The sequence below is a fragment of the Gallus gallus genome, chromosome 4, assembly GCF_016699485.2.
Source record: "Gallus gallus isolate bGalGal1 chromosome 4, bGalGal1.mat.broiler.GRCg7b, whole genome shotgun sequence".
NCBI lineage: Eukaryota > Metazoa > Chordata > Aves > Galliformes > Phasianidae > Gallus > Gallus gallus.
In genome coordinates, this window is record NC_052535.1 from 82,148,650 (window position 1) to 82,172,089 (window position 23,440).

Here is a 23,440-nt window from a genome sequence, read left to right on the forward strand (position 1 = left end):
CTTATCTATAGACATCAGCTATGCTCTGTTTTCTTCTCCATTTGAATGAGTTTAATAAGAATCCTAACATTCGTGATTTTCTAATGGAGTTACTGCTTCTTTTGTCTCTCTGTCACCTTTCCTGGGCTGAGAAGAGCAATGCTCTGAATATTAATTTTTACAAGTATTTATTTTGGCAGGAGTTAATTTAGCTGAATTTACCCAGTCTGCACTCAGTGAAAAATGATTATTTTGAAACTGGATCAGTTCCCTGATGTAATTCAACACATGAATGCATAAAGAGTTATGCCAGCACAGTGCAAGAGGCAGAAAATAGGTGCCTAACTGGAAACTGTTTAAGAAAGCAAATAGTCAAGAAATGTGAATGGATTCAACACCTCTACCTCTAGACTCCATACCAGACCTGAAGTTTTATATCCCTGTAGTCATTTATGCAGAATGAATACAAAACAAACTAACTACATGGAATAGAAGCACTTTAGACTGTACTGTCAGAAGTGGAAACAAGTATTTGAGCTACGTGGCAGTATACAATCAGAGTTTTGACAATGTAGTTTGTTAGTACACAGCACATACAGACAAAAGTAGGCTACTTTTGTGTATAGTAGGCTATACAAATGTCTTCATCATTTTTTAAAGCTGATTCAATCCACTGGCTGCATCAGCTGAAGTAAGGGTGTCACTAAGGACAAAGAGATGTGAAAAGATGACAGAGCATGGTCAGTAAACGATAGGAACTGCTTCAGCCAGTGTAGCTACAGATTGGCAAATCTTGGTCTGGTTACTTGCAGTATTAGATTAAAATCAGGTAGTCAATTTACTGCCTGTTGCCTTCTATCCCCCTGTTGTGACAATCGCTTATGTCCTCGAAGCAAGAATACTTGATCCTGTGAGTCAGCTTCTGATCTGCTTTTGTATATACAAATAGGTGGCGCTGACAGGAACTTTCATTTGGAAGGAGAAAAAGAGAAAGGAAATGATAAAACAGTTTAGAAGTGGAAGAGAAACTTTCCCTGTGACTGTCAGATTCATTTTAGGACATTGTTGCCTCCCCCATCTTTAGCTGCTATCCAAGCAGTTATTCAACTCTTCTGGTCTTTTTACTTTTCTCTTTTCTGGTGATAACCACAAGAAATTTGGGCTTAAAACCATGAATGAAAAACATTGGTACTGTAAGGAAAATCTAGGAAAGCTACAAGAGCATGTTAGAAAACTGATAACTTCATATTTAAAATAATTTACTAAAAAGATGTAAACGATATAAAATGAACTGAAACGTAATGTACCTGCAACATCTTAGCTGATTCATTCAAGAAATCCTCCATGCTCTGATTTTCTGGGTTAAATTTGTTAAGCTGTTGGATTATTATTGTAATATGTTTTCCATGGCTGACCATCTTCACCATGGAGAATCCTATAAATATAGTAAATCATTAATTTTTCATGCCTTCTTCAATTGTAGCATAATGTATGTTGATAGGCTCATAGAGAAAATACACTGTAGTAATGTACAAGAGAACATTTAGGTCAAGCTTTCAAAATCACAGTTATTCAGAACTGCTAACAGGAGAAATGAGAAAACTGTAGAAATATCAATAAAATACAAGACGTAATGACATATTTCTTATTTTGCAAATATCTCAGGAGATCATTAGGATGACACTTTTAATGGTTTCTGTATCAGGTTACTTGATACAATATAATTAAGTATAATCTTGAGAAAAGCATTAATTTTTGCACATGTGCTATACCGGTCCTACTTAATACATTGATCTTCCCAGTGAGATGTAAATGAAAACAGATTTTTTTTGTCTTAAATCCTATTACACATTGTTGTTAACAGCCTATTTTTCAAAAAGAAAAAAAGGAATGGGAATGGGGACATGAGAAATATAAGGAAGTCAGCAGGCTGGACAGTGATAACAACACATAGGTAGCCTCAGCCACTGCCAAGGTTTCTGAAGGCACAGGAGTTTGTAACTTCTTATGCTTGATGTTTTGTTTCAGCAGTAAAAGGATTATCTCTCTCTCAAATGACATCTTAATCACAGGTGTGAGAGTTCACAGAGATGGCTACCCAGATTTTAATGTTTGTGTGACAAGAGCTATAACTCATTAGTTTATACACATGTGCGTGTTGCTGTGTTAAAGACCAATGATAGAAAAGATCAGGTCTGAAAGTCATTAATCTGACTTAGCAATTAGAAAAAATAAACACAGAAGTAGTTATGCATGGTGGAAAATAATGATTTTGAAAATTGTTCTTGCATTTTACATATTGTCATATTCTGCTGTTGGGAAAGAAAGCTTGATCAAGATGATTCACTGCCACTGTGGTAAAGATAATTCATTTCTTGTTGTAAAAGGATGTTGTAACATTTCCTGATACTGTGTTCTTATACCCTGCCTTTCAGCATTATCAAACTCAATTATAATTGCCTAATCAGTATTTTAATTACCAAATTACTGCTGAAAAGGAAGTGTTTGTCTGTGATTATGTGCAGTGTAGGCATTTGGTTACCTTGTGTGATGAAGACAACATGTCCAAATGAAAAAAAAACGGCCAGCAAGACAAGATTGGATCAGGACAAGTGATGACAAATACAGAAGAGGTGCTACAGTGTCTGTGTCATAGGGGCAATCATCATTGCTCCCCTCCTCTGCAGAACGTTACATGACTCTCTGTACCTGCCAAGGTTCTTACAAGGAATTCTGGATAAGGGGGAGAGAAATACCTCTCCACTCATTCAGACTGAATCATAATTCCGGTTCCAACAGCTCTCCCAGTGACAAATATTTTTTCTCCTGGCATAGTAGAAACCAGTTTGAGTTTTCATCCTTCGTACACGCTGATATTCCTCCCTCTCCCTCCCTCCCAAAAAACAGTCGTTAAAAAGAAAGGAATATGAAACTATCAGCTTGAGTGCTCTGGACACAGAGGGGCTCTTCCCCTGTTAATGTATTTAAACAAACTGCTGTTATTATCATCCTGTTTTAAAACACATACATAAAACCCCAAACTAAATGCACTGAGTTACGGAGTGCATCCGTACATTCAGGAGAAAATACTAATTCTGGTGTTTGATACAAATTAGATCTGAAGAAAAAAGTTGTCTTCCATTACCTGACACAGAACTTCTGTTAAAGAAGGTAGGAACCCAAAGTGGCCGTACTTTGCAGCAGGGCCTGGAGATAGTTTGAAAGCAACTACATACACTAAGCCTGACCACAGGCTGTAGGCACTGGTTTCAACGATCTGAGAGATTCCTTCAGGTTTTATATTCGCTCCTTGCCTACAAAGACTGAGATTGCATTTCAGCTGGCAAAAGCAGCCCTCAATAACAGCGGGCTGAACCAAATCTCCCTGCAAGTCGCCATCAGATGGAGTAGCTGCCGCTGTAAGTGGCAGAGGGGTTCTCCTCAGCTGACTGCCACAGAGAGAGCCGTGACTGTCCCAGGGTCACATCCCGCCCTTCTCATCCGCTCTGGAATTTTCTGGAGCCCTCTGAGCAGCTCTGAGCCCTCTCAGCCCATAGGGAATGGGGCCTCAGGCGGGAGCACCTACAGCCGCAGCTCACTTTTACACTTTATTTCACTATTTGCTACGCCTACCACAAGTATTTCATTTGGTGCTGCATTTCTTTTTTTTTAATCTAGCTTTAAAGACCCACTGTACAAAACCTCCTGTACCGCACTCACCCCCCAGGCAGACACGCCAAAGGACACCGCTGCTGCTTGACCGAAATCACCACAGCGAAAGTAAACCCAGCCTTACCGGGGCACTTCACCTCACACGTTCACCACCTCACCCGTTTTTCCTCCCCAAGCCGCCGCAGCGCCGCGGTTGCCAGGGGCCGCGGGGGCTGACGGGAACTGCAGTTCTTCGCGCGCTCTCCTTCGTGCGGCACAGCGGCGCCAGCGTTGGCGAAGAACTACCCGGGCAGGAGAAAAGATGGCGGCCATTGTTTGCCGCCGTTGCTGAGCAACGCGATAATTCTCTCCTTGGTTCTTGCGCTTATGAGGCTTAGAAATTAATCGCCCCATTGCTACGCGCTTAGATAAGGATTGCTGTGACAAGCAGAGGCTTGGCGTCCTGAACTTGACACGCTCAGCATCGCTCATGGGGAGAAGACTACAAATCCCGGCACCCGCTGCGCCGCCGCGGTCTGCATCGCGCCTCCGGTTGCGTCGCGTGGCATGCTGGGAGATGTAGTCCCTCACCCCCTCCTCGTGTTACGCAAATGAGCGGCCATGTGGGCGGGGCGAGCCCTCCGGAGGCCGCCCCCAGCCGCCTTCCGATTGGTCGAGCGGCCAGTGGGCGGTGCCGAGTGAGCGCGTGGACCTGCCCCTGCGCATGCGCCGAGCGGCGAGGGGGCGCCGTTGTCGGGCGGGCGGCCGCGCAATGTTTTGGGGGCGGGCGCTGAGGCGCGGAGCAGTCGGTGCTGCCCGTGCCGGCGGCCGGTCCGTGTGCTGAGGCGGCGGCGCGCAGCCTTCGCTTGGGCGGCGCTGAGACCCTCCGTTCCGCGGAGCCTCCCGGCGAGCGGCAGGGCTCGCTCCGCTCCCCGAGCAGCCCGCTCTGCGGGCGGGCAGCCGGCAGCCCCTGTGGCCGCAGCCGGCGGGCGGCGCGCTCCGAGCGGCGGCGGCGGGGCAGCGGCCGCGGGGATGATGAACAGGTTCCGAAAGTGGCTCTACAAACCCAAGGTGAGCTGCGGGGCACGGCCGGGCACGGCCGCGGGGGTCCGGGTGCCGCCGCCTCAGCGCTGTCCGCGCGGCTCCGGGGGTCGCGAGGGGGCTGAGGGCTCTGCGGAGGTCTCGCAGGCGCCGCGTGGCGAAGCGGTCCCCCTCCGGCACCAGCGGGCACCTTGCGCCGTGCTCCGGGCGCCGTGCGGAGCGCCGCTGGCTTTCGGCATCCGCCGCATCCGTGTTTCCCGTCGGCTATCGCAGCGGCGTGATTCACCTTACGGAGCACTCGGCTTAATTTTGTCCTGTCACCGCCACCCGTCCTTCTTCCAGCGTTCGGCGGCAGCGCTGAGGCTCGTCGCCGTCGCTCTTTCCCGCACGCAGCCCGTTCAAGCCGCGTGACAGCGCTGCGCTGCCGGGCTAGAAAAAAAATAGAAGGAAAAGTTGAGATGAGACTGCAAAACTGGAGCGCGGGTGGCGGCGGCGGCGGTGCGTGCGGGCGGCGGTGTGTGAGGGCAGCGCCGGTCCGCGCGTGGGGGACGCGGTGCTCTGACGCCGCTCTGAGCGGCCGCGGTGGAAATGGAGGAGAGCTGAAGTGAGGGAAACGCAGCGGCTGAATGCGGGCGGCTTCTGAGAGACTTCGTGTTTTCCGTCGGTGAACTTTTAGCGAGCCGAAAGAAAATATGCGCAGAGTTAAGGGTGCGGGAAATGGCACGGGTCGCTTCTGTCACGATTTCTGAATCAAAACGAATCGGATTTCGTGTTAGTAATTAAAAATAATCTCACATAAATCTTTCTGACAGAGATCCCGTCTCTTTATGGCGAGATCTACCTACCGCTGTGCCGTACCTTGCTGTACGCGGTGCTCTCAGTACCCGGTGTATGCACTGGGCAGTGCATGCCCTTATATCCATGGGGCTGAGCTGTGCTGGGCGACTTTCCCACCCCGCTGCCCCACCTAGCGCTGTCATTGCTGTGCCATTGCACTGCAGGCAGCAGCACGGCCTGCCTGCTCCGGGGAACTGCCCGAGGTAGGCAGAGTTGTGGCCCACCGAGGCTTTGTTTGCAAATGGTCCTCGTTGGTTTTGGGAGCTCATTGCGCTGCCTTTAAACTCACGTTCAGAATGGGTCAGTGTGACTGTGTGTTCTTCAGAAATAGCCTTTTTTTTTCCTCGTGTGCCTATTGAGTTCTTATGGGTAACATAGTTAAATTAATAGTAATGAAATGTTTCAAACCTTGGCACGTTTTGGTAGCGTTTAAGATGGAGGAGTTCTCATATAGGGGCTTCCAGAGCTTGAAGGGAGCTTATAAGCAGGAGCGGGACTGACTTTTTGCACAAGCAGATAACAGTGGGATGAGGGGAAATGGCTTTAAACTTCCAGAAGAGAGATTTAGGTTAGTTGTTAGGAAGGAATTCTTTACCCAAGGGTGTGGTGATGCCCTGGCACAGCTGCCCAGAGGAGTGCGGGTGCCCCATCCCTGGAGGTGCTCAGGACCAGGTTGGATGGGTCCTGGGCAGCCTGAGCTGGTGGGGGCCACCCAACCCCCCCGGGCTGTGAGGCCCCTTCCAACCTCAGCCATTCTGCAATTGTACGATTCTGTGACTGTAACTGCCCTGGTTATACTGCTTACTGTCCTGTTTTGTCAAGGTATTGCTGAGATTCTTTCTGCTAAGATTAATGGGTTCTAAGGTGTCTTTTGGAATGCTTTGGAACATCCTGTAGCCTGAAGATGGCTACTTTTGAGATATTCAGTCTGGTGGGGGCTACAGTTACTGATGTTGCTTAGTTATAATCTTGTTAGGCACTGCAGGTGCCAGGTACGTTTTATCAGTTAGATATTGCTATTGCTAGTGTTGGAAACTGCTTCCCTTGAGGCTTTCCAGATGCTAGTAGCATGTTATAGACTTCTGCTTGGCAGCATATGTTGCTGGTTTGTTGTTTGGTTACATCCAGAGGGAACTTCGAAGGCAGTGGAGGAATGGGATCAGGAAGGAGCAGGAGACAGTGAGCTCAGAGTACAGTGCATTCACAGTGCATTGAGAGACCTCAGTAAATGCTCTGGACTGATCCCAGGGAAAACTATTTGGTAGTTCTATCCTCCAAAAGTATTTGTATAAGTTGTTTCAAATAATATTTTTACGTAGGGGAGACTAGAAAATGAAACAGAGCAGGTATTGCTTAGCAGCAGGTAATTATAAAGCTATCAGTATAATTGTCAAGTTGCTGCAAGGGGCAGGGACCTGCATCGGGACAGACATTGACTTTGAAACTGCTGCATCTGTCTGAACATAGCAAGGATGTGAGAGAAAATGTGAGTGTAGGGAAGTGCAAAGTCCTGACTAATGCTGGGAGCGTGTCACGAGGACAGCACCACTTCCCTGCATCCTTATGCTCTTGCTGTCTGGCCCTGTTCTGTCCCCTCCAGGTATGCTGGATACCCAGATTTAACAAACCAGGTCTAATGCTGGTGGTTGAGGTAAACAAAGAGTGAAACAAATAACAGCGCCGTGATCTATGCAGCTGGTAGGAGGCTGCTCTCAGCTGAGATCATAGAGGCAGAGCAGAGAGGCAGAGAGATGAGGCTTTGTTTTCAAACTCCTGTGCTACATAGGTTGCGATCTACTTTTTGAGTGCTATCTGCAAGATGAATCTGCAGTCCCCAAACAGGAAACAACATGGTAAGTTTTTGGAAAGGAGCTAGAGTTTACTTCTGAACCAGGAGAAGGTGCAGAGGAGTCACTGGAAGCAGTTCAGGGCTGCAGCATGCAGAAGCTGTGTGCTGTGACAGCGTCTGGATGCTGCAGGCATCCCACTACCTCCTTGGCACAGCTGCTGCCCTGAGAAAAAGGGCAACTCCTAAATCCAAAGGTTTGAATACACGCACATATAATAGAAACATTTCCTGTCACTCCTTATCCTGTGCCTTTTGCTGTCAGAACATTCCACAGGTGGGAGGTCAGAACCTGCTCCCAGGCGGACGTGAGCATCCCACGGAAGGATGGGAACAGGCTGCTTTTGTACAGCTATGAAATACTTTTGATAACCAAAGTATTCAGAATAACTCCTATGAATGTTGCTACTTGAGGTTTGAGAACAGCTTGAGCAAAGAGCAGGTAACTTGCTCACCAGGTCAGTGTTGAATGGAGCTCTGACTTATTGATATTTTGAAAGAACTATTCTGTATTTGACTGGGGGGTGGGAATCTGTTTCCAACCACAACTTAAGGATGTCTTAATCTGCTTAGTATAAGACTGCAGCATCTTTGATGGATATTCACTTTCTGTACTATTCTTTTGGGGGAATAAAAGCCAAGAAATATGTTCTTCTTGAGACTTCTATTTTTTTTCCTATTTCAGGTGTTCATTCACTATTTTTTTTTGCTCTTGTCGTCTTTTACTATATGCTAGTAGATGCATCTTGTGATAAATGTTTAAGAATTCCTTCTGTTCTTAGTTAACACAAAATTCATATTTATTGGTAGCAGTGCCTTGTTTTATGCATGTTTTGTCCCAGTCAGGTGTTTATCAGACTGGCAAGAGCCTGGAGGCATGATGCTGTTTTTTAGCACCCCTTCTGCCTAGGACTGACCTAGGAAGGAGACACTGTGCAAATAAGAACTTTCCTAGGGAATAAAGAGGAGTTACCTAACGTGGAAAAGTGAGAGCAATAAAAAATAATTAATCAAATAACTTCTAGGAGCTTCTGTGTTACCTTGTGCAAGGATAAGGGTGGTGGTGGTGGTGTTTTGCTGGGTTTTTATTTAAGAGCAGGTAAGAACTGAGCTCTAAAAGTTGCATGTAAGAATGTTATCTTGCTTAGGAGCACTCATAGTTACTCTATAAATAGAAATAGGAAATAAATATAATGAAAATTAACCAAAATTGATTTTTTTTGAAAGGAGGAGGAAAGATGTTAGGAATTTCTGAAGGGGGGGGGGGGGGGGGAGTTGTATATGGAAGATGAATAGAAATATGAACTACAGCGCAACAGAAGGTAGTAAAAATTAGTCTCAAGGATGTGCTTAACACGCTGTGAAGAACACTTTTAAAGTTGATTCAGTAGAATGAGATGTAGGAAGGGGGAGGATTATTTTAAGCTGTGTTTTCATTTCTCACCATTTCAGCCCATCATAAAAAGATGAAACTGCTGGAATAGCCAAGCAACTATTGAGATAAGTTTGGAGCGAGTGAATGGAAGAGGAAGGACCAATTTACACAGTAATAGTTGGGGAGCAGTATTTTGTTTTAGCTGTGATTTCTACATCTGAGAAATGAAATGTTTACTCCTCACGGGAGAGAACCAGAGTGACTTTGGTCTTGAGGAAAAGAGTCAGGAGAACTTGAAGGAAGAGTGAAAGAAGTAAATATTATTTGTAGCACAAATTTGGTGCTGTATGGTATCCGAGGTTCTGCACCACACTGTTTGTGATCAAAATCTGGTACTTAATGCCATGTGTATATTAACTTCTAATGGCTTCCAAAACCAGAACAATCAGGAATCTGTCTTATTTGGGGAAACAGCACTGGATTTCTGGAGATACTCACTGTTTTTTAAATTGGCTCTTTGATCTCGCTCAATTACTTGCTTAATTCTTCTTGTTACTACCCTCTGATCAGAGCCTGCAGCTATTGAATGCAGTGATCAGCAATATTGATAAAAATCCTGAGGAAGGCAACCTATAAATCAGCATATGTTATTCTGGCTTCACAGCTCTGCATGCTGGACTGCTTCATTTTCAAAGCACCATCTAGTGGTTTGAACTCCAGTGTGGAAACTAATAATTCTTTGCTGTTTGTTCTGCAGCTCAGCAGCTAACTTAAAGTAATTACCTCAAGTCATATTATTTCTTAGCCTTGGTTTACCTATGTCTGAGAAAGTCAAGTAGGTAAACTGCTGCAGTTGTCTGCTAAGATATATGTTTGTCTGTACTTAATTACTTGGCGGTGAATAGAGTTAAATCCAGCTTTATTGATGACCTGGATGAGGGCATTGAGCGCACCTGCAGTTAGTTTGCAGGTGACACCAAGTTGGAAGGAGGTGTCGATCTGCCTGGGGGTAGGAAGGCCCTACGGAGAGGAATCTGGGCAGGATGGATTGCTGGGATGAGGCCAATGGGCTGAAGTTCAACAGAACCAAGTGCTGGGTCCTATATTTTGCCCACAGCAACGGCAGATGATGCTACAGGCTTGGGGCAGAGTGACTAGAAAACTGCATGGAGGAAATGGACCTGGGGGTGTTGGTTGATGCTGGGCCGAACATGAACCAGTAGCGTGCCCAGGTGGCTGGGAGGGCCAACGGCATCCTGGCTTGTATCGGAAAGTGTTGCCAGCAGGAGCAGGGAAGTGCTCCTCCTTCTGTACTCAGCACTGGTGAGGTCACACCTGGAATACTGTGTTCAGTTTTGGGCCCCTTGCTGCAAGAAAAACACTGAGGCCCTGAAGCGTGCCTGGAGAAGGGCAACGAAGCTGTGAGGGGTCTGGAGCACAAGTGTTATGAGGAGCAGCTGAGGGAACTGAGATTGTTTGGTCTGGAGGAGGCTTAGGGGAGACCTCAGTGCTCTGTATAACTACCTGAAGGGAGGTTGTGGTGAGGTGGGAGTCGGCCTCTTCACCCCTGTAAGTAGTGACAGGACTGGAGGCAATGGCTTCAAGTTGTGCCAGGGGAGATTCAGATTGTGCATTAGGAATAATTTCTTCTCTGAAAGAGCGGTCAGGTACTGGAATGGGCTGCCCAGGGAGGTGGTGGAGTCACTGTCCTTGGAGGTGTTCAAGAAACACTCAGATGTTGTACTGAGGGACGTGGTCTGGTGGGGGAATATTGGTGGTAGGATGGTTGGACTGGATGATCCTGGAGGTCTTTTCTAACCTTGCTGGTTTTATGATTACTCTGATGTGAGAGAAATGTATACGCCTTGCAAAATGACTCTTCTGATGTGGATTACTGTGAGCAGAGTTACAGTGTATCAGATTGAAGGTCCATCTAGCCTGGTGTCAGGTCTGGTGGCTCTCAGTGTCCTGTAACAGATGCCTTGGGGAAAAAGATGAGATGAATGGAAAGTGATATGTCCCTTGGGCTTTTATTTCTTTTCAAATTATGGTAGTCTGCATCTTAGGTGCGTGCTGAGCTACAGATTGTGCCCTTATAATTCAATAGCTTGGGAACGTTTTTCCTTGGTATCTAATCATTTTTCAGTCCATTTATACTTCTGGCTGCCGTAACGACTACTAGCAGTGGGTGCTTAAAGTGAGGCTCATTCTAGTGACGTGTGTGTTTTCAGGTGTCCATCAGTGTGACCTGATGTGCCCCTTGTCCTGCAGATTCCCTTCTGCTCTTCATCTTGGATCTTGAGATCCCCAGACTGCACTGCCGAGGTGGTAGAGTGTGGAGAAAAATACTTTTTCTTTCTAGTGCTTTTTGATATATACATACATATATATAGAACACAATGTGTTCTTCTATGTTATTTAGAAGAATGATATAAAAAGAGAATCTGCATTGAGCCACAGTCTTTAAGCTCTATTTTTTTAGAGTGCCCAAAGAATACTTTATTCCTGAGCTAACTGAAAGAAGCTAGCAGTAAAAACACCTTTGACTCGGTTCATTTAGTTATTTTAGTAGTTACTGTCTCCTGTCCTAGTAGTTTTGCTAACAACATTCATTTAAAAATGTACTCAGTAAAGCTATTTTAAAATAATCATGTTAAAAATAAGTTTATTGAAGGCTGAGTTGGTATGTTTGGCTCCTGTCTGAAAACTGACCTGCCTGCGTAGTGCATCTGACAAAGCAAGTTTCTCAAGCTTGATTGTTTTACTGGAAGGTGTTGTTACATTGGAGTCTGTCTTACCCATTCTCATAAGTCTCCGTTTTCATTTTCAAGGTACAAAATATGCAAATACTTCTTTGTAGCTAAAATTACCAGCCGGGGATAATTGGTTTAATGGCCACATGCTTGCATTCTGGAAGTGAACTGCTGCCCTTCAGGCAAGCTGAAGCTATTTAGTCCCCTCAGCCAGAGCAATCCCAAGTCAACAAAGCAGAGCACTCAGCCTGCATACAGCAGGCGTTGCTGTGTAACAGAGCTCGGTTTTCCTTTGCTGAGGCAGCCTCAGCTGCCTGCTGTTGGAAAGCAGGTGACACAAGTTCTGATATATTTTATAGAGCTGCAGGTTTAGGATACAGGAAAAGGAGAGCTTTTGGGGCGACTGTATGTTTAGGCAAAGAAGGGTACAGCCTTTCTGTCTCAGTGTGCTGCTGAAAATGGAGGGCCTAACTCTTATTTTGTTATATATTTGATGAGGTGGGTCGGACTTGCTCCATCCTGTTTATATTTCTGTTCTCCTCTGCATGCTATGGGATTTTTTCTTGTCTCTCTAATAGTCAGTGACAATTTTGCATTAACTCCATGGGCTTAGCCTGGGAATTCTTGACGTTCCCAATCTTCCTGATGGTGGCTCTGCTTACTCCTGTTCCTCTACATTCACTGTCTTTTCCTCCTTAGAGTATTAATGCTTCTGATATCATTTAGGATCAGGATGCCTTGAAGAACTGATCAACAGGAACTGGGTTATAGAAGGAAATAGGATTCTACAGTGAGGCTGTGAATATGTATAGTGTTGCACAGCAAGTGAGACTGACCTCTGAAAATGTCGTGTAAAGACTGCCCCTGCTTTGCCCTGTCTTCATAGGCCACAGGATCATCTTTCTTTTTCTTTTACAGGACCTTATCCTCATTTGATAGCTGTTCAGTATCAATAACATAACAGTGGGCATTGTGTCACTTCCATGTACTCCTGGCTGGGTGAATGAATGCAAGGAGGGCTACTGGGCAAAGGACACTGAAGGGGAGAGATGAAGATGGGGTGGCGGAAGAAAGTGCTTGGAATAAAAATGTCTGAAATACAATTAAAGGCTGGAAAAAAGGAGGAGATGCTCTCTCTCAAATTGTGTGCTTTATATTTTCAAATGGGGCATAGGTGAAAATAAATTGCCATGATGTTTATGCTGGAATGAGTTAATTCCTGCCATCAGCCAGCACTTTGATCTCTGAGAAAATTACAGGTGGTTGTAGATAAACTAACCAGATGTTCAGGGTGTTCTGCATTTCAACATTGCATTCTTCTAATTTTCACCTTCCTTTGTAAGCCTTTTAATGTAGGAAAACTTTCCTGACATTCTGATGTTCATCAGATATTATGAACAATCAGATTGCTCAAGTTTCTTTTCAGTACCAATGTTACAGAGCTGAGCATGAAAGGGTTCTTGTATGTTTGTCTGAACTTGGCTTTTGGATGTTTGTTATCTTAGGAGTCTTTTTAGGAGTGATGGGAGGCTCTCGTATCAGTGCCTCATTGCCTGATTCTCCTTCTGTAAGCACAAACCTGTTGGTAGACATTTCACCTTCCTGTCTGTTTCCAGCTGCTGGAGTTTTAGTGCTCCTACCACACAAATAAGAAGAACATTTCAGACTGCTTCCTTTAAAGCCTTCCAGATTCCCTGCAGGAACCACCTGCTTTTATTTAATTTTCAAGATTCAGAAAGATAGAGTACCTGCACTTCTGAATGTGTTATTTAATGCTTTTGTAAAGTTGTTTTTATAGAGATGGATGAGTGTACCTCATCTAGTGGACAGCCATATAGAAGTACCTTGACGCAATTGAAATGATGTCATTCTGTGGTGCAAGGTGGATTATGAGGATAAGATGGAGTTAAAAGAATGTAAAAGTAGGAGAAATCATAAAGAGCTGTAAAGCAAATCTCATCTCATGATGTCTTTTGCCTTGGATTTTAGAGGCATAAGAGATGAAGTGAGAATGGTAGTCAGCCCCGTGGTGGTGACTGGTGTGTGTTCAAGCTGGAACATGCTCGTTGTGGGGTTACATGTGTGTAGGTCCTGTAGGGACGTGTGGTACCCTGGGTGAGATCCCTTTCGTTCTTGTGTAGGCTCCACTGATCTGCTAGGTGGTGGTTGAGGTGTGTTAGAATGTTGTGTGTTGACGTAGGTTTTTATAATCAAAACTTGATTCTGTTTGGTTCTGATGGTGAGTTTGGCCACATTTGGAGGCTTTTTTTTTTTTTAAGAATAAAAGCTAGTGAGGATTGTTTCAAGGTATGAGCTTTCTGTGTGCTTTGTAGGTATCTTGAAGCATTTGTATGGATCTTAAAATGGGAACATGATGTCGTGATGAGCAACAAACAATTGGTAGAAGGCTGATTACTTTCTGTGCCTTATGTTAAGAAGTGCACGTTGTTTAACTATTGGTGTTCACTGATGTCATTGTTCATTTGGTTAATTTTTTTTCTTCTAATTAAGTGATTAGCAAGAAATTACTTCCAAACTGGTATGTTCATTTTGGAGATTTGTTTTGTGTGTCATGTTGGTTTTGTGTATTAGTTTTGTGGAAGAGCATTGATGATGGATTTCCTGTATTTTGTTAATATTTTTATTTATTTATTGTGCATTTGAAGTTGTTGAGGCTCACTGATTTTGAGGAAGATAAATTCTATCACAAGCACATGTTCTTCTGTTTCCGTAACAAAGGTGCTGCTGCTTGCTTTTTTTAATTGATTTTTCAAGCTTTTTTCCCCTCATGGCTTCAATCAGCACGCGTGACATACAGTAGTCATGGTAGTAGGAAAAAAGGTGCAGAAATGCTCTATTTCTATTCCTAGGAGAAGCAAAGAAGAGAGTTTTATTAATGGCCATCACTCTGTATTTCATAGCATATATTCTGTTCGTACATTATTTTGTGTTGTTTTTGAAGGTGTTATCTCAGTCACAGTACTTCTTTTGACAGTTGTTTTCTTTAAGAAAGCTTCAGTCTTAAACTGTTTTTCAGTTCACTGGTTTTTGCTACGTAGAAGACTACAGAGCTGCAGTCTGGGGCCCGCATGGTAGTGCTGCTGTGTGTGGCTGATTAGAAGAAACCCATGAGTTAATGTTAAAACAAGTCAGACCTCTGAATTTTCAAGCATTTTCAGATGTGGAACAGGGATGCAACTTGAAAAACAAATTCAATTCTTGGCAGATTAATGCATCTTGAAAAAAGCACAACATAAATTTCAGTATAAACAGGATAACTTTTTACTGTAGCAGTGTTCTATTAATTTCTTCATACAGTGTGTATATATCAATATATGCATGTGCATCATCTGTTGTCTTTATTTGCTAACATCATGACAAGTGAACCAGTGTCTAGTTGTTTGCTTCCTACCTGAAGCAGAGCTAGATGGTTGTTTGAATTCACCTGACTTGATCAGTGTTTAAAAAGCTTCTTAATTAGAGAAAACATTTACCCACTAAATATTAATGCATACTTTTTCAGAAGAATAAACCCTGTCAAATGACTGCAGATATTTCTTGATGAGTATTCCTGAGGAGTCACTAGATGACCTTGCTGCTGGGAGCGTTGGTTTCAGCATAAGAAAGCCAAGCATAGCTTTGGCTGAAGCCCAGAGCTGTGTGTTACTGGCCAGGCCAAGTGATTCAGTGCCATCAGGGTGATTCAGGCTCATTCTAGTTCTCTTTCACTCTGTGCTTACACGTCATGAGTGATCCACAACTTGTGTGTCTTCTGTGTGTTCTTAAAACACCCAACAGGATTATTTTTTCTAGCTTTCAAAAGGGGAACTGAGGCATGAAGGTTTAGTTTTCCTAAATGGAAGTTAATAGCCACAGCAGCCGGAAGATTTTTATGTGGGGTTTCATTATTTTATTCCTTATCCATCATTACTCCCTGTCCACAACTTTATATGATATTATTTTTCCCTTTAAGGTTGCAGTACTGTCATGGTTTACAGCGGAAGCTGAAGACCAGATTGTATGTACTTTGCTATTCAAAGACTGGAGCGCAGCTTACTGTCGCCATATGCTAAGATTCACTGCCCAGCTCCTGCTTACAAATGAGAACATATGGGAGATAGGTAATGGTGATTTTCAACTGTTAATTAGTCATGTTCAGACTGGCGCCTCACTACCCATGCCTTCAGTCAGTTCTTTGTCGTCTTCCCCATCTCCCCCTGGTGGTAAACAGTCTGGTGTGTGTCAGCAAAGCTGCTGTGCAAAAAGGTTTACTTCTGAAGCTTTTTGGTTATTTGGGATGGGGGAACAGTGTCTGCCTATTCAATAGCTATCCAACAGTCCCAAGTGCAAAGCACTTTTCATTGAGATGGGGTACCTTACTGAAAGATGTTACATCTTGTTTGATTTGTGGAGGGAAAATGAAAGATGTGATCAACACTGTATAATAAAGTGTGAATTAGAACTGCCTCTTAAATGCTGGCATCTGAGATGCAGAGGTTTTGCAGCATTGGATGAAAGCATTGTCAGTAATGATTAAACTCAAACTTTGAACCTCTTTGCTGCAAACTCTTGCCAGAATATGAGTCAGTTTATAGCTACTCCGTATCACAAGTCTGGTTACTTAACTCTGCTACTACATACTGTTTGACTCCTTTCTTTTACTGCTTATTAGGCAACTTTTCTGTTATAATAACATATTTTTTGTGAAGTACTATCAGTGTGGTCAAATATAGTTGTGCAGCAGTGATCCTGTAGAGCAACAGAAGTATTCACTCATCTATTTCAGAGTTCAAAATATATGAACTAAATATAATATATAATGATATATACCTATAAGAATATTGGTGGTCGTGTGAATTTTAAGTTATCTGAACACAGCACTGTGTCTGAGAGGGCAGGGTTATGGCCAGCCCAGTGCTTTGTAGGCTGCTGGCCCTGTGCTCTGTGTGAGAGAGGAATGGGGTGGTCGTGTTCTGCACTGGATCACTTCCTGATACCGCTGGAGCTGAATTGCATTTGTTTACAGTAATTTGGAGAGTGTGTTGTCAGTTTCATTGGTGGAGGAGCAGCAGGATCACCTCTTTTTTGCAGCAACAATGTCTTTGTACTACCTTGTACAGAACGTGAGTTTGTGTCTTCAGTCTTCTGGGTTTACATCTGACATTCACATCAGGTAGTGTGGAATGAAATCTGTGATCTGAAGAAAGACATACTGCTGGTGGTAGTTCAAATAGCACCTGTTCTATTGCTGTTTCTTTTGCATGGAAGACGGTGACTTGTGTAGTGCAGGAGCAGTGTGAAACCAAGGTGAAGTCATGTGGAACTAAAAGAGTTGGACTTGAGATTCAATTCCTTATTGCAAAACACGGGCCCACCTCAAGTTATTTTTAGGTGACGTTAGGGTACAGACCATGCATAAATGTTAATGCAGGTAAGACTGTGGTGACAAAGGCACAAAGCAAAGCTACAGAAGCAGTGAGCTATGAAAGGATGGGGCTTTTGCATAGTTGAACTGCTTGACGCTTCAAGATAGCTGTGCTTTTAAGCAGGAATTGTGAAGGCACTGAAGTATCCAGTTAATGCCGTATTGTCTGCTTGGCATATCTGTTTTCTGTTTCAAGTTCATTATATGAATTTCAAACTTAAGACTCGCTAATTTGGAGCCTGGAGCCAGTAGAGTGACGGATCAGCCACATTCAACATTTTTAATTAATTTCCAAGTCTTTAAAAGCCTCTCCTCTATTTAATTTTCATCAGCTGGTTCACTATTAATATATTGAATGGCAGTATTGTCAGACAATGTAATGTTTTCCACTTTGCTCTTGCTGGAATAAGGATTAACGGAACTGTAAGGATGGGGAGAAGTATGATTTTAGCAGAAAGAAGTTTATCTTTGTTTTGCTTGCTTGAATGCTAGCAAGTAAAACTTTGCAGTGCTGAATACAAATGTAATATACGGGGTGTGCAGAGGCCATGTTTTTACTTTGTGCTTACCTCCTCTCCCCCATCAAGTGTGGAGTACTGTCTTCACAGGTTACTTCAACCTGCATTGTGTGCTTTATCCTGTTGTTTAGTGGCCTGAACAGCAAAGAGTTTTGCTATTTTTGAGAAGCTACTCTCAAAGCAGCAGAATTTTCTTTTAAGGAGGGTGTTTTCTTAAGGGACTTGGGAGAACGTTTCCTTAAGCAAATTGGGTTATGATACTGCAATGTGCGTTTCCATGTCTCTGTGCCCCCTTTCCCCACTGTCCAGTCTATTGGATCAGTGTGGAACAATGAAGTCCTTGATATGCCAGGTGCTAGAAGAAGGTGACATGCTGTCTTCTTAGATGCTTTTCCCATACAGAAGACCTTTTGTTGAGGATAAAATAAGTTTTTTGAGCTGTTGCTTTTCTCTGTGGGTTCTTTACAGGGAGTTGGGGAAGTCTGATCTTCATCTGCCCTCAAAATTATTTTTAGGGCATTACTTCCAAATTCTAATTAGGTCTGAAAAATTGATGAGAGATGTATTGAGGAATATGGGGATTGAATAGAAATTGGCTGTAAGCAGTATTGGAGCACCCTCTGCGGCCTCCTAGTTTTTAAATGAGCTTTATACATTTCTGATGATAGCTTAATGGTATGATTATAACAACAACAACAACAAAAATCAAGTATTCAGATGCTTTATAGGCCCATCCAAGTACAATGGCAGATTCTTAGGGGAAATAGCGTATTTTAGACCTTTTGAGTCTAGAACCTGAGTGTTTTAGACCTCTAGTGTCCTAGCGTATCTCTCTTGGGAAGAAAATCCCCAGCAGCTTTTGTAGGTTTACTGCAGTTCAGGCTGAAGAGTAAATACTGCATCCAGTGGAAATTACATGAGAATTAGTTCTGTATGATGGACAAATTGTAATGCCATTAAATAAACTGGGGGAGAAAAGCCTAAGAATTTGCCTTTTTGAGGGCTAGTTTACTGCCTTCTGATCACAGTTGTCCCAGGATTTGGTAACCAATGAATCATATGAGCTGCACATTCAACAACAGACTAATCTGATGTCATGCTGGGACATGGGTTCAGGTCAGGTTGGCAGAGAGCATGGCCAAGTACATTGCCACTGCTATGGCCTTCCTGGAAACATCTGGGTTTCTTCTAATCTGCTGCTGAACAGCCTGACCCTGTTTAATTTATGAGCCAACCTAGCTGAGCTGGAGAATAATGTGTAGTCTTTATTGCCTTATGAGACAACTGAGCTGCAAACTCCTCGTGATTTGTTTTCACAGGGGAATGCTATTTTGAATGAACAACTGCAATTTAATTTTTTTTCTGTAATATCTTATTAAATTGGTGATGCTGTGTGAAGCCTTCTTTGTTACTTCAGTATCTTTAAAGGATTGGTACAGAATAGTGTAATGGTATCAAGTAATCAATGATGTGGATTTTTTTCTTCTATGTCTGTGCAGAATTGCCTTGCTTTGATGATGCTATTATATCAAAGCTTTTTGTATGTTGTAATTGTAAATAGATTTACAATTGGGCTCTGAGCAAGCATCAGAGAATTGCAGAAGAGATGAGGCTGGAAGGGACCTATGCAGACTGTGTGGTGCATCCCTTGTGCTCAAAGCAGGATCCCCTAGAGCAGGATTCTCAGGCCAATATCCAGCAGGCTTGACACGTTTCCAAAAATGCAGACTCCCCAATTTCCTTTCTGGGCAGCCAGTTCCAGTAGATGGTCAACTGGCTCCTGGCTGGCTTCAGGGCCTTATCCCATGGGGTTCTTCTAAGCCAGACCCTGAAAAGGCTGAATCTCATGATGTCTGAGGGCTGTGATTGCCTTTTTTTTTCTTCTGTAAAAGCTCTATTCTTAAAATAGATGTTAAAACCACACTAACATTTTATTGTATTAAAAATACACATCTAAAAGGACTCACTATTTCCCAGTAAATCAGGTCTGGACTGGGTGTCAATTTGCATAATCAAGTTCTCAAACTTGTCAGAAATGGTTTTCACCACTTCTTTGGACAATCTATTGCTCTTCCCTGGTAGTTGGGTCCTTTCCAACTCAAAATGCCAATCATTTTTTCCTGCAGATTAATTTAGCTTCTTTCTTTCATGAGCCTGAAGGAGTATGGAAGAAGTTGTCTTTCTTTTAACTCCTTACACATTAGAATGTTGTTGTTCATGGTGGTTTTTTAGTTCTTTGTCCTCAATGAGCTATAACTGTTATAGTACATTTATAAGCTGTATTTTTGGAAACCTCTTATTCTTGTTCTTTTTGGCTTTTTTTCAGTTTCAGATATATTTAGCATATAAAGCTTGATGGCCAGTGCTTTGACTAGGCCAGCAGGAGCACCATGGGGACTGGAACGCACTTCTGTAGTGGTTATGTGTGATCTCGGTTTTATCAGTGTTATGACATTGACTTCTATTCAGTTTATAATCTGTGGTAATTTGTTGATCCTGCTTTGATCTGCTCATTCATTAAAACCTATTTTGCTTGAGTACTGCTTTCTTGGTTCATTTCTCTTAGACCTGAGCTTGTCAGCTGATGAGTGAGCTCCTCAGTGTTCCCATTGCTTCCCCAGCTTTGCGTATGGTATTTGTTGGAACCCTTGCTGAGCTGACTCAGCTGATAAGAAAATGGTTTAGGGTTTTTTGAGAACTGAACTGGCCTCATTTCCACTCTTGTTCCTGTACCTTAGCATTTTTTTTTTCAGTTAGATTTGTTGACTGAACAAGTTTGAGGTGCAAGAGGTGACTAGCAGCCAGCCTGGTATGTTGGAATGGGGGAGGAAGATTCTGGAGAAGTGGGATTTCTATTGACAACAGCAAGTCATTACAGTTCATCTGTAAAATGGAGTCAGTTTATTGTAATGTAAATTCTATTCCTGCTTTGGAAAGCATTTTTCATGCCTTAATGCAATTCAAGTGGACTATAACAACACTTAATTATTTTCTTAAATTGTACAGAGCCAGACCATGACAGAACTTGAAACGTACTCAGACTTTAATAGCGTACAGTATATACACAAGTACTTAAGCAGACTTTTATTTCTATCTGGATTGTTTCTTTAGTTTGTTAATAGTGTCACATAGGACAGTGTGTAGAGTTCTAGTAAGGCAAAAGAGGTCCCTCCTCTATGTTCACTAGACCAGTCATCAAGTTGCAATTGAAATCGTTTCATAATTTGTCCTTAATATAAGAAAATAATGTTAGCAGTACAATAATATATTGGCCTTTCAAAACTTGCAAAATTAGGATTTCATCATTCTCCCAGACTTTTCCATCTCATATCTTCCTAAGCATTGCCTTAGGCTGAGTTTTCCATAATTCTTTGAATCCTTTTCCCTTCCTCATCCCTTTTGCTTTTGGCTTCAGACAAGTAAAGATCTGGGAGATGCAGTAAGCAAGCATGAAGTAACCAAGGCTATTCAAGGGCTTGCAGCCCAGGAAGCCAACCGTATCCTGGGTTGCATCAAGAGAAGCATGACCAGCAGGTTGAGGGAGGTGATCCTTCCCATCTACACTGCTCTGATGAGACCCCCCTTGGAGGACTGTGTCCAGTTCTGGGGTCACCAACACTAGAACGACTTAGAGCTGCAGGAGTGGATCCATAGGAGGGCCATGAAGATGATCAGAGGGCTGGAGGACCTCCACAACGAGGACAGACAGAGTTGGGCTCTTCAGCCTGGAGAAGAGAAGGCTCTGGGGAGGGGGGCATTATAGTGGCCTTCCAGTACCTGAAGGAACTTACAGGAAAGCTGGGGAGGGACTTCTTACAACGGCTGATTATATTGCTGATTTATGTTGTGGTCTCCTTTGACTTCTGCAGTACCTGTTTGTGGCATCCTGGAACGTTTCTTTTTGTGTGATGTTGAATAGGTGTTAGGTATTTTTTTTGAAGTCTCTTCAGGGAAAACTTCAGATTAAAGTATGGCTTTCCTTTGATAATGAAAGTAGCCAAATGTCCAGGGCGTAGCTCTTGATTTTTTAAGTATTACAGTAGTTTACAGATCTTTAGGAGATACCTGTAAATGGGTGAAGAAGGTGTGCAAGACCTCAGCAGCTTCTTAGGTACCTCATTGAGTGTTTGCAGCAGAAGAGAGCCTGGGGCAGGGTGGCTGCTGCTGGTGTGTGTTGAATGTGTGCTGCTGCCTTAAACAGCCTCATTTTCAAAACTCACAGTGCTTGAGAACAAACCTACACTGACTTCTTTTTTTTGTCAAAGGCCAACTTTAGCCTAGCGCAGCTGGCCTGCTTTCTACATCAAGGATGGAAAAGGTGCTTTTGCAGCTGAGAGATTGTAGCCCCTGCAGGTAGCTTTTGGTATTGTTTGCCACCTGGAAGGGCTGCTGTTCACTTGTGCTTGTGGCTGCCTGTGAAGCTGGGCAGGTCTCACTCCTGCGTATTCATGCCTGCTCCTGCTGAGCTCCAGAGGTGAGCTGAGGAATTGACTGCTAGCACTTGAAGTGCTGTTATTTTCTCCATAAGAGGCACTTTCAGTTCTTGTAAATAAAACAGTTGTTGGTCAAATATTTTAGAGGTTTTGGAGAAAAGAGATGAATCATAGCAATCAATAAGTGTTTGTATATGCTATGTAGGATTCCTTCAGTTTCTGACCTTTCCTAATGTCATGTTCTTTCACAAGAAAAATTCAGATAAGCCTGAAAGACACCGAAGGACATCCACAGTACTGATCGTGTTACTTCAGTCTGTTTCTCTCTTCTGACTTCAGTCTTTTATCTATTGAGTACAGCATCGGCCACTTTGGATCTTTGTTTTAAAGGCTATATGGTTTCCAAGAATAAAATAAGTTGATAGAAAAGCTTTTCATTTGTGGTAATAGTTGCCATAACTTGGTTTACGTTCACTTGTTTTTATCTAGCTTTTGCAAATGGTGTTTTCGTTGGTTCCAGAATACTGCTAGTGGGAACGACTGCCTGAAGGTGAAGTCCAATTACTGTCGTAGGAAATTCGCACTGGTTATGGCATTTCTCTGTTTGAAGACTGGAAAACATTGCGTCTGTTTTAAGATAACTTACTGGTTTAGTTGAATGGGTAGAAGAAAATAGGAGGATTGGAAGCTTGTTTTCTAAACATAACACTTTCAATATATTTTGGCATTGAAGTTTGCAGGTATTCACAGGCGTGATTTCGTTGGTAGTTTTGTCATGTTTGCAGAGAAACTTGAAGAAAGGATCATTACCTTTTTCTCTCTGTATGCATTGCTCCTCATCCAAAACACAAAAAAAGCTTTGTGAGCTTCTTAATGCTAGGAACGAGCCCAGATAACTTATTTAAGAAAGATAGTTGGGGCTGTCAGGCTGCATTTAGCATGATCTGTTGTCGTCTCTCAGAGCTGTCAGCAAGAGAGGGATCACTGTAGCGTAGCATTACAGCATGACTGTGGGGTCAGTGTGGGTTCAAGTAGTCACTAGGATTTTGTTGGCCCTTTCTTGGTGTTTCTAATCCTTGGTACCTTCAGTTTCATTGCCTGCGTCAGTTCAACTAAAGCTCACAAAGGTTTGCTAATCTCTTATGCTTACCCTTTTGGTATCATCTGTGTAGATGAATGTCAAGTAGCAGGGATGTGGCCAGCTCAGAACTCCGGCACAGTTTAGTTCTTTTCCTAAAAGCGAAGTGGCCTGAGGTTTTCTTGATTATGAAGTCCTGCTTAAAATAAATAAGAATACATTTAACTGCTGTAGTTTGAAGTAAAATAACTCTTCCAGGGTGCAGCAGAAATGCTGAGTCACAGCTTGAATCTGTGTCTGAGCACCTGGTGGGAAGGCAGGACCAACCCAGTGGAGCTCAACTGCATGCAATGTACCTGAGGGACTGGAAGGGGTAGAGCCAGGATCCCGCCCTTCCCAGACCTCATTTAAGGGTTGGCAGTGGAGGGAAGGGTATCTTGCTCAAGACCTCCATGTACCTGAGGCCTTCCAAAGGTAAGCAGATTCTTTCCTACGTTTTTGTGC

General features: G+C 43.2%; 2 protein-coding genes and 1 non-coding gene across 12 annotated transcripts in view; 2 read left to right on the top strand and 1 right to left on the bottom strand.

The window, feature by feature from the left end:
* The window catches only part of CFAP99 (cilia and flagella associated protein 99), a 47,451-nt gene extending 43,602 nt beyond the window's left edge, over positions 1 to 3,849 (bottom strand). The window contains exons 1-2 of one of the 5 annotated variants that reach the window (XM_040699330.2): positions 3,810 to 3,849; positions 1,287 to 1,414 (exon numbers count right to left, since the gene is read on the bottom strand). In XM_040699330.2, coding sequence (XP_040555264.2) covers positions 1,287 to 1,406 — 120 coding nt within the window. In that variant the 5' untranslated portion in view covers positions 1,407 to 1,414; positions 3,810 to 3,849. Of the gene's footprint in view, positions 1 to 1,286; positions 1,415 to 3,699 lie in introns of those variants that run through there. The other 4 variants (XM_004936222.5, XM_004936223.5, XM_046940480.1 and 1 more) reach the window with 4 other exon arrangements.
* A 583-nt stretch (positions 3,850 to 4,432) lies between these two features.
* Positions 4,433 to 23,440, top strand: part of ZFYVE28 (zinc finger FYVE-type containing 28) — a 142,915-nt gene continuing 123,907 nt past the window's right edge. For all 6 annotated transcript variants that reach the window (XM_004936224.5, XM_040699328.2, XM_015286015.4 and 3 more), the window contains exon 1: positions 4,433 to 4,701. In XM_004936224.5, the coding sequence (XP_004936281.1) occupies positions 4,663 to 4,701 (39 nt within the window). In that variant the 5' untranslated portion in view covers positions 4,433 to 4,662. The remainder of the gene's footprint in view (positions 4,702 to 23,440) is intronic.
* Positions 7,417 to 7,525, top strand: MIR6661 (microRNA 6661). The gene has a single exon (NR_105530.2). It is a non-coding gene; the product is annotated as a microRNA 6661 (primary transcript).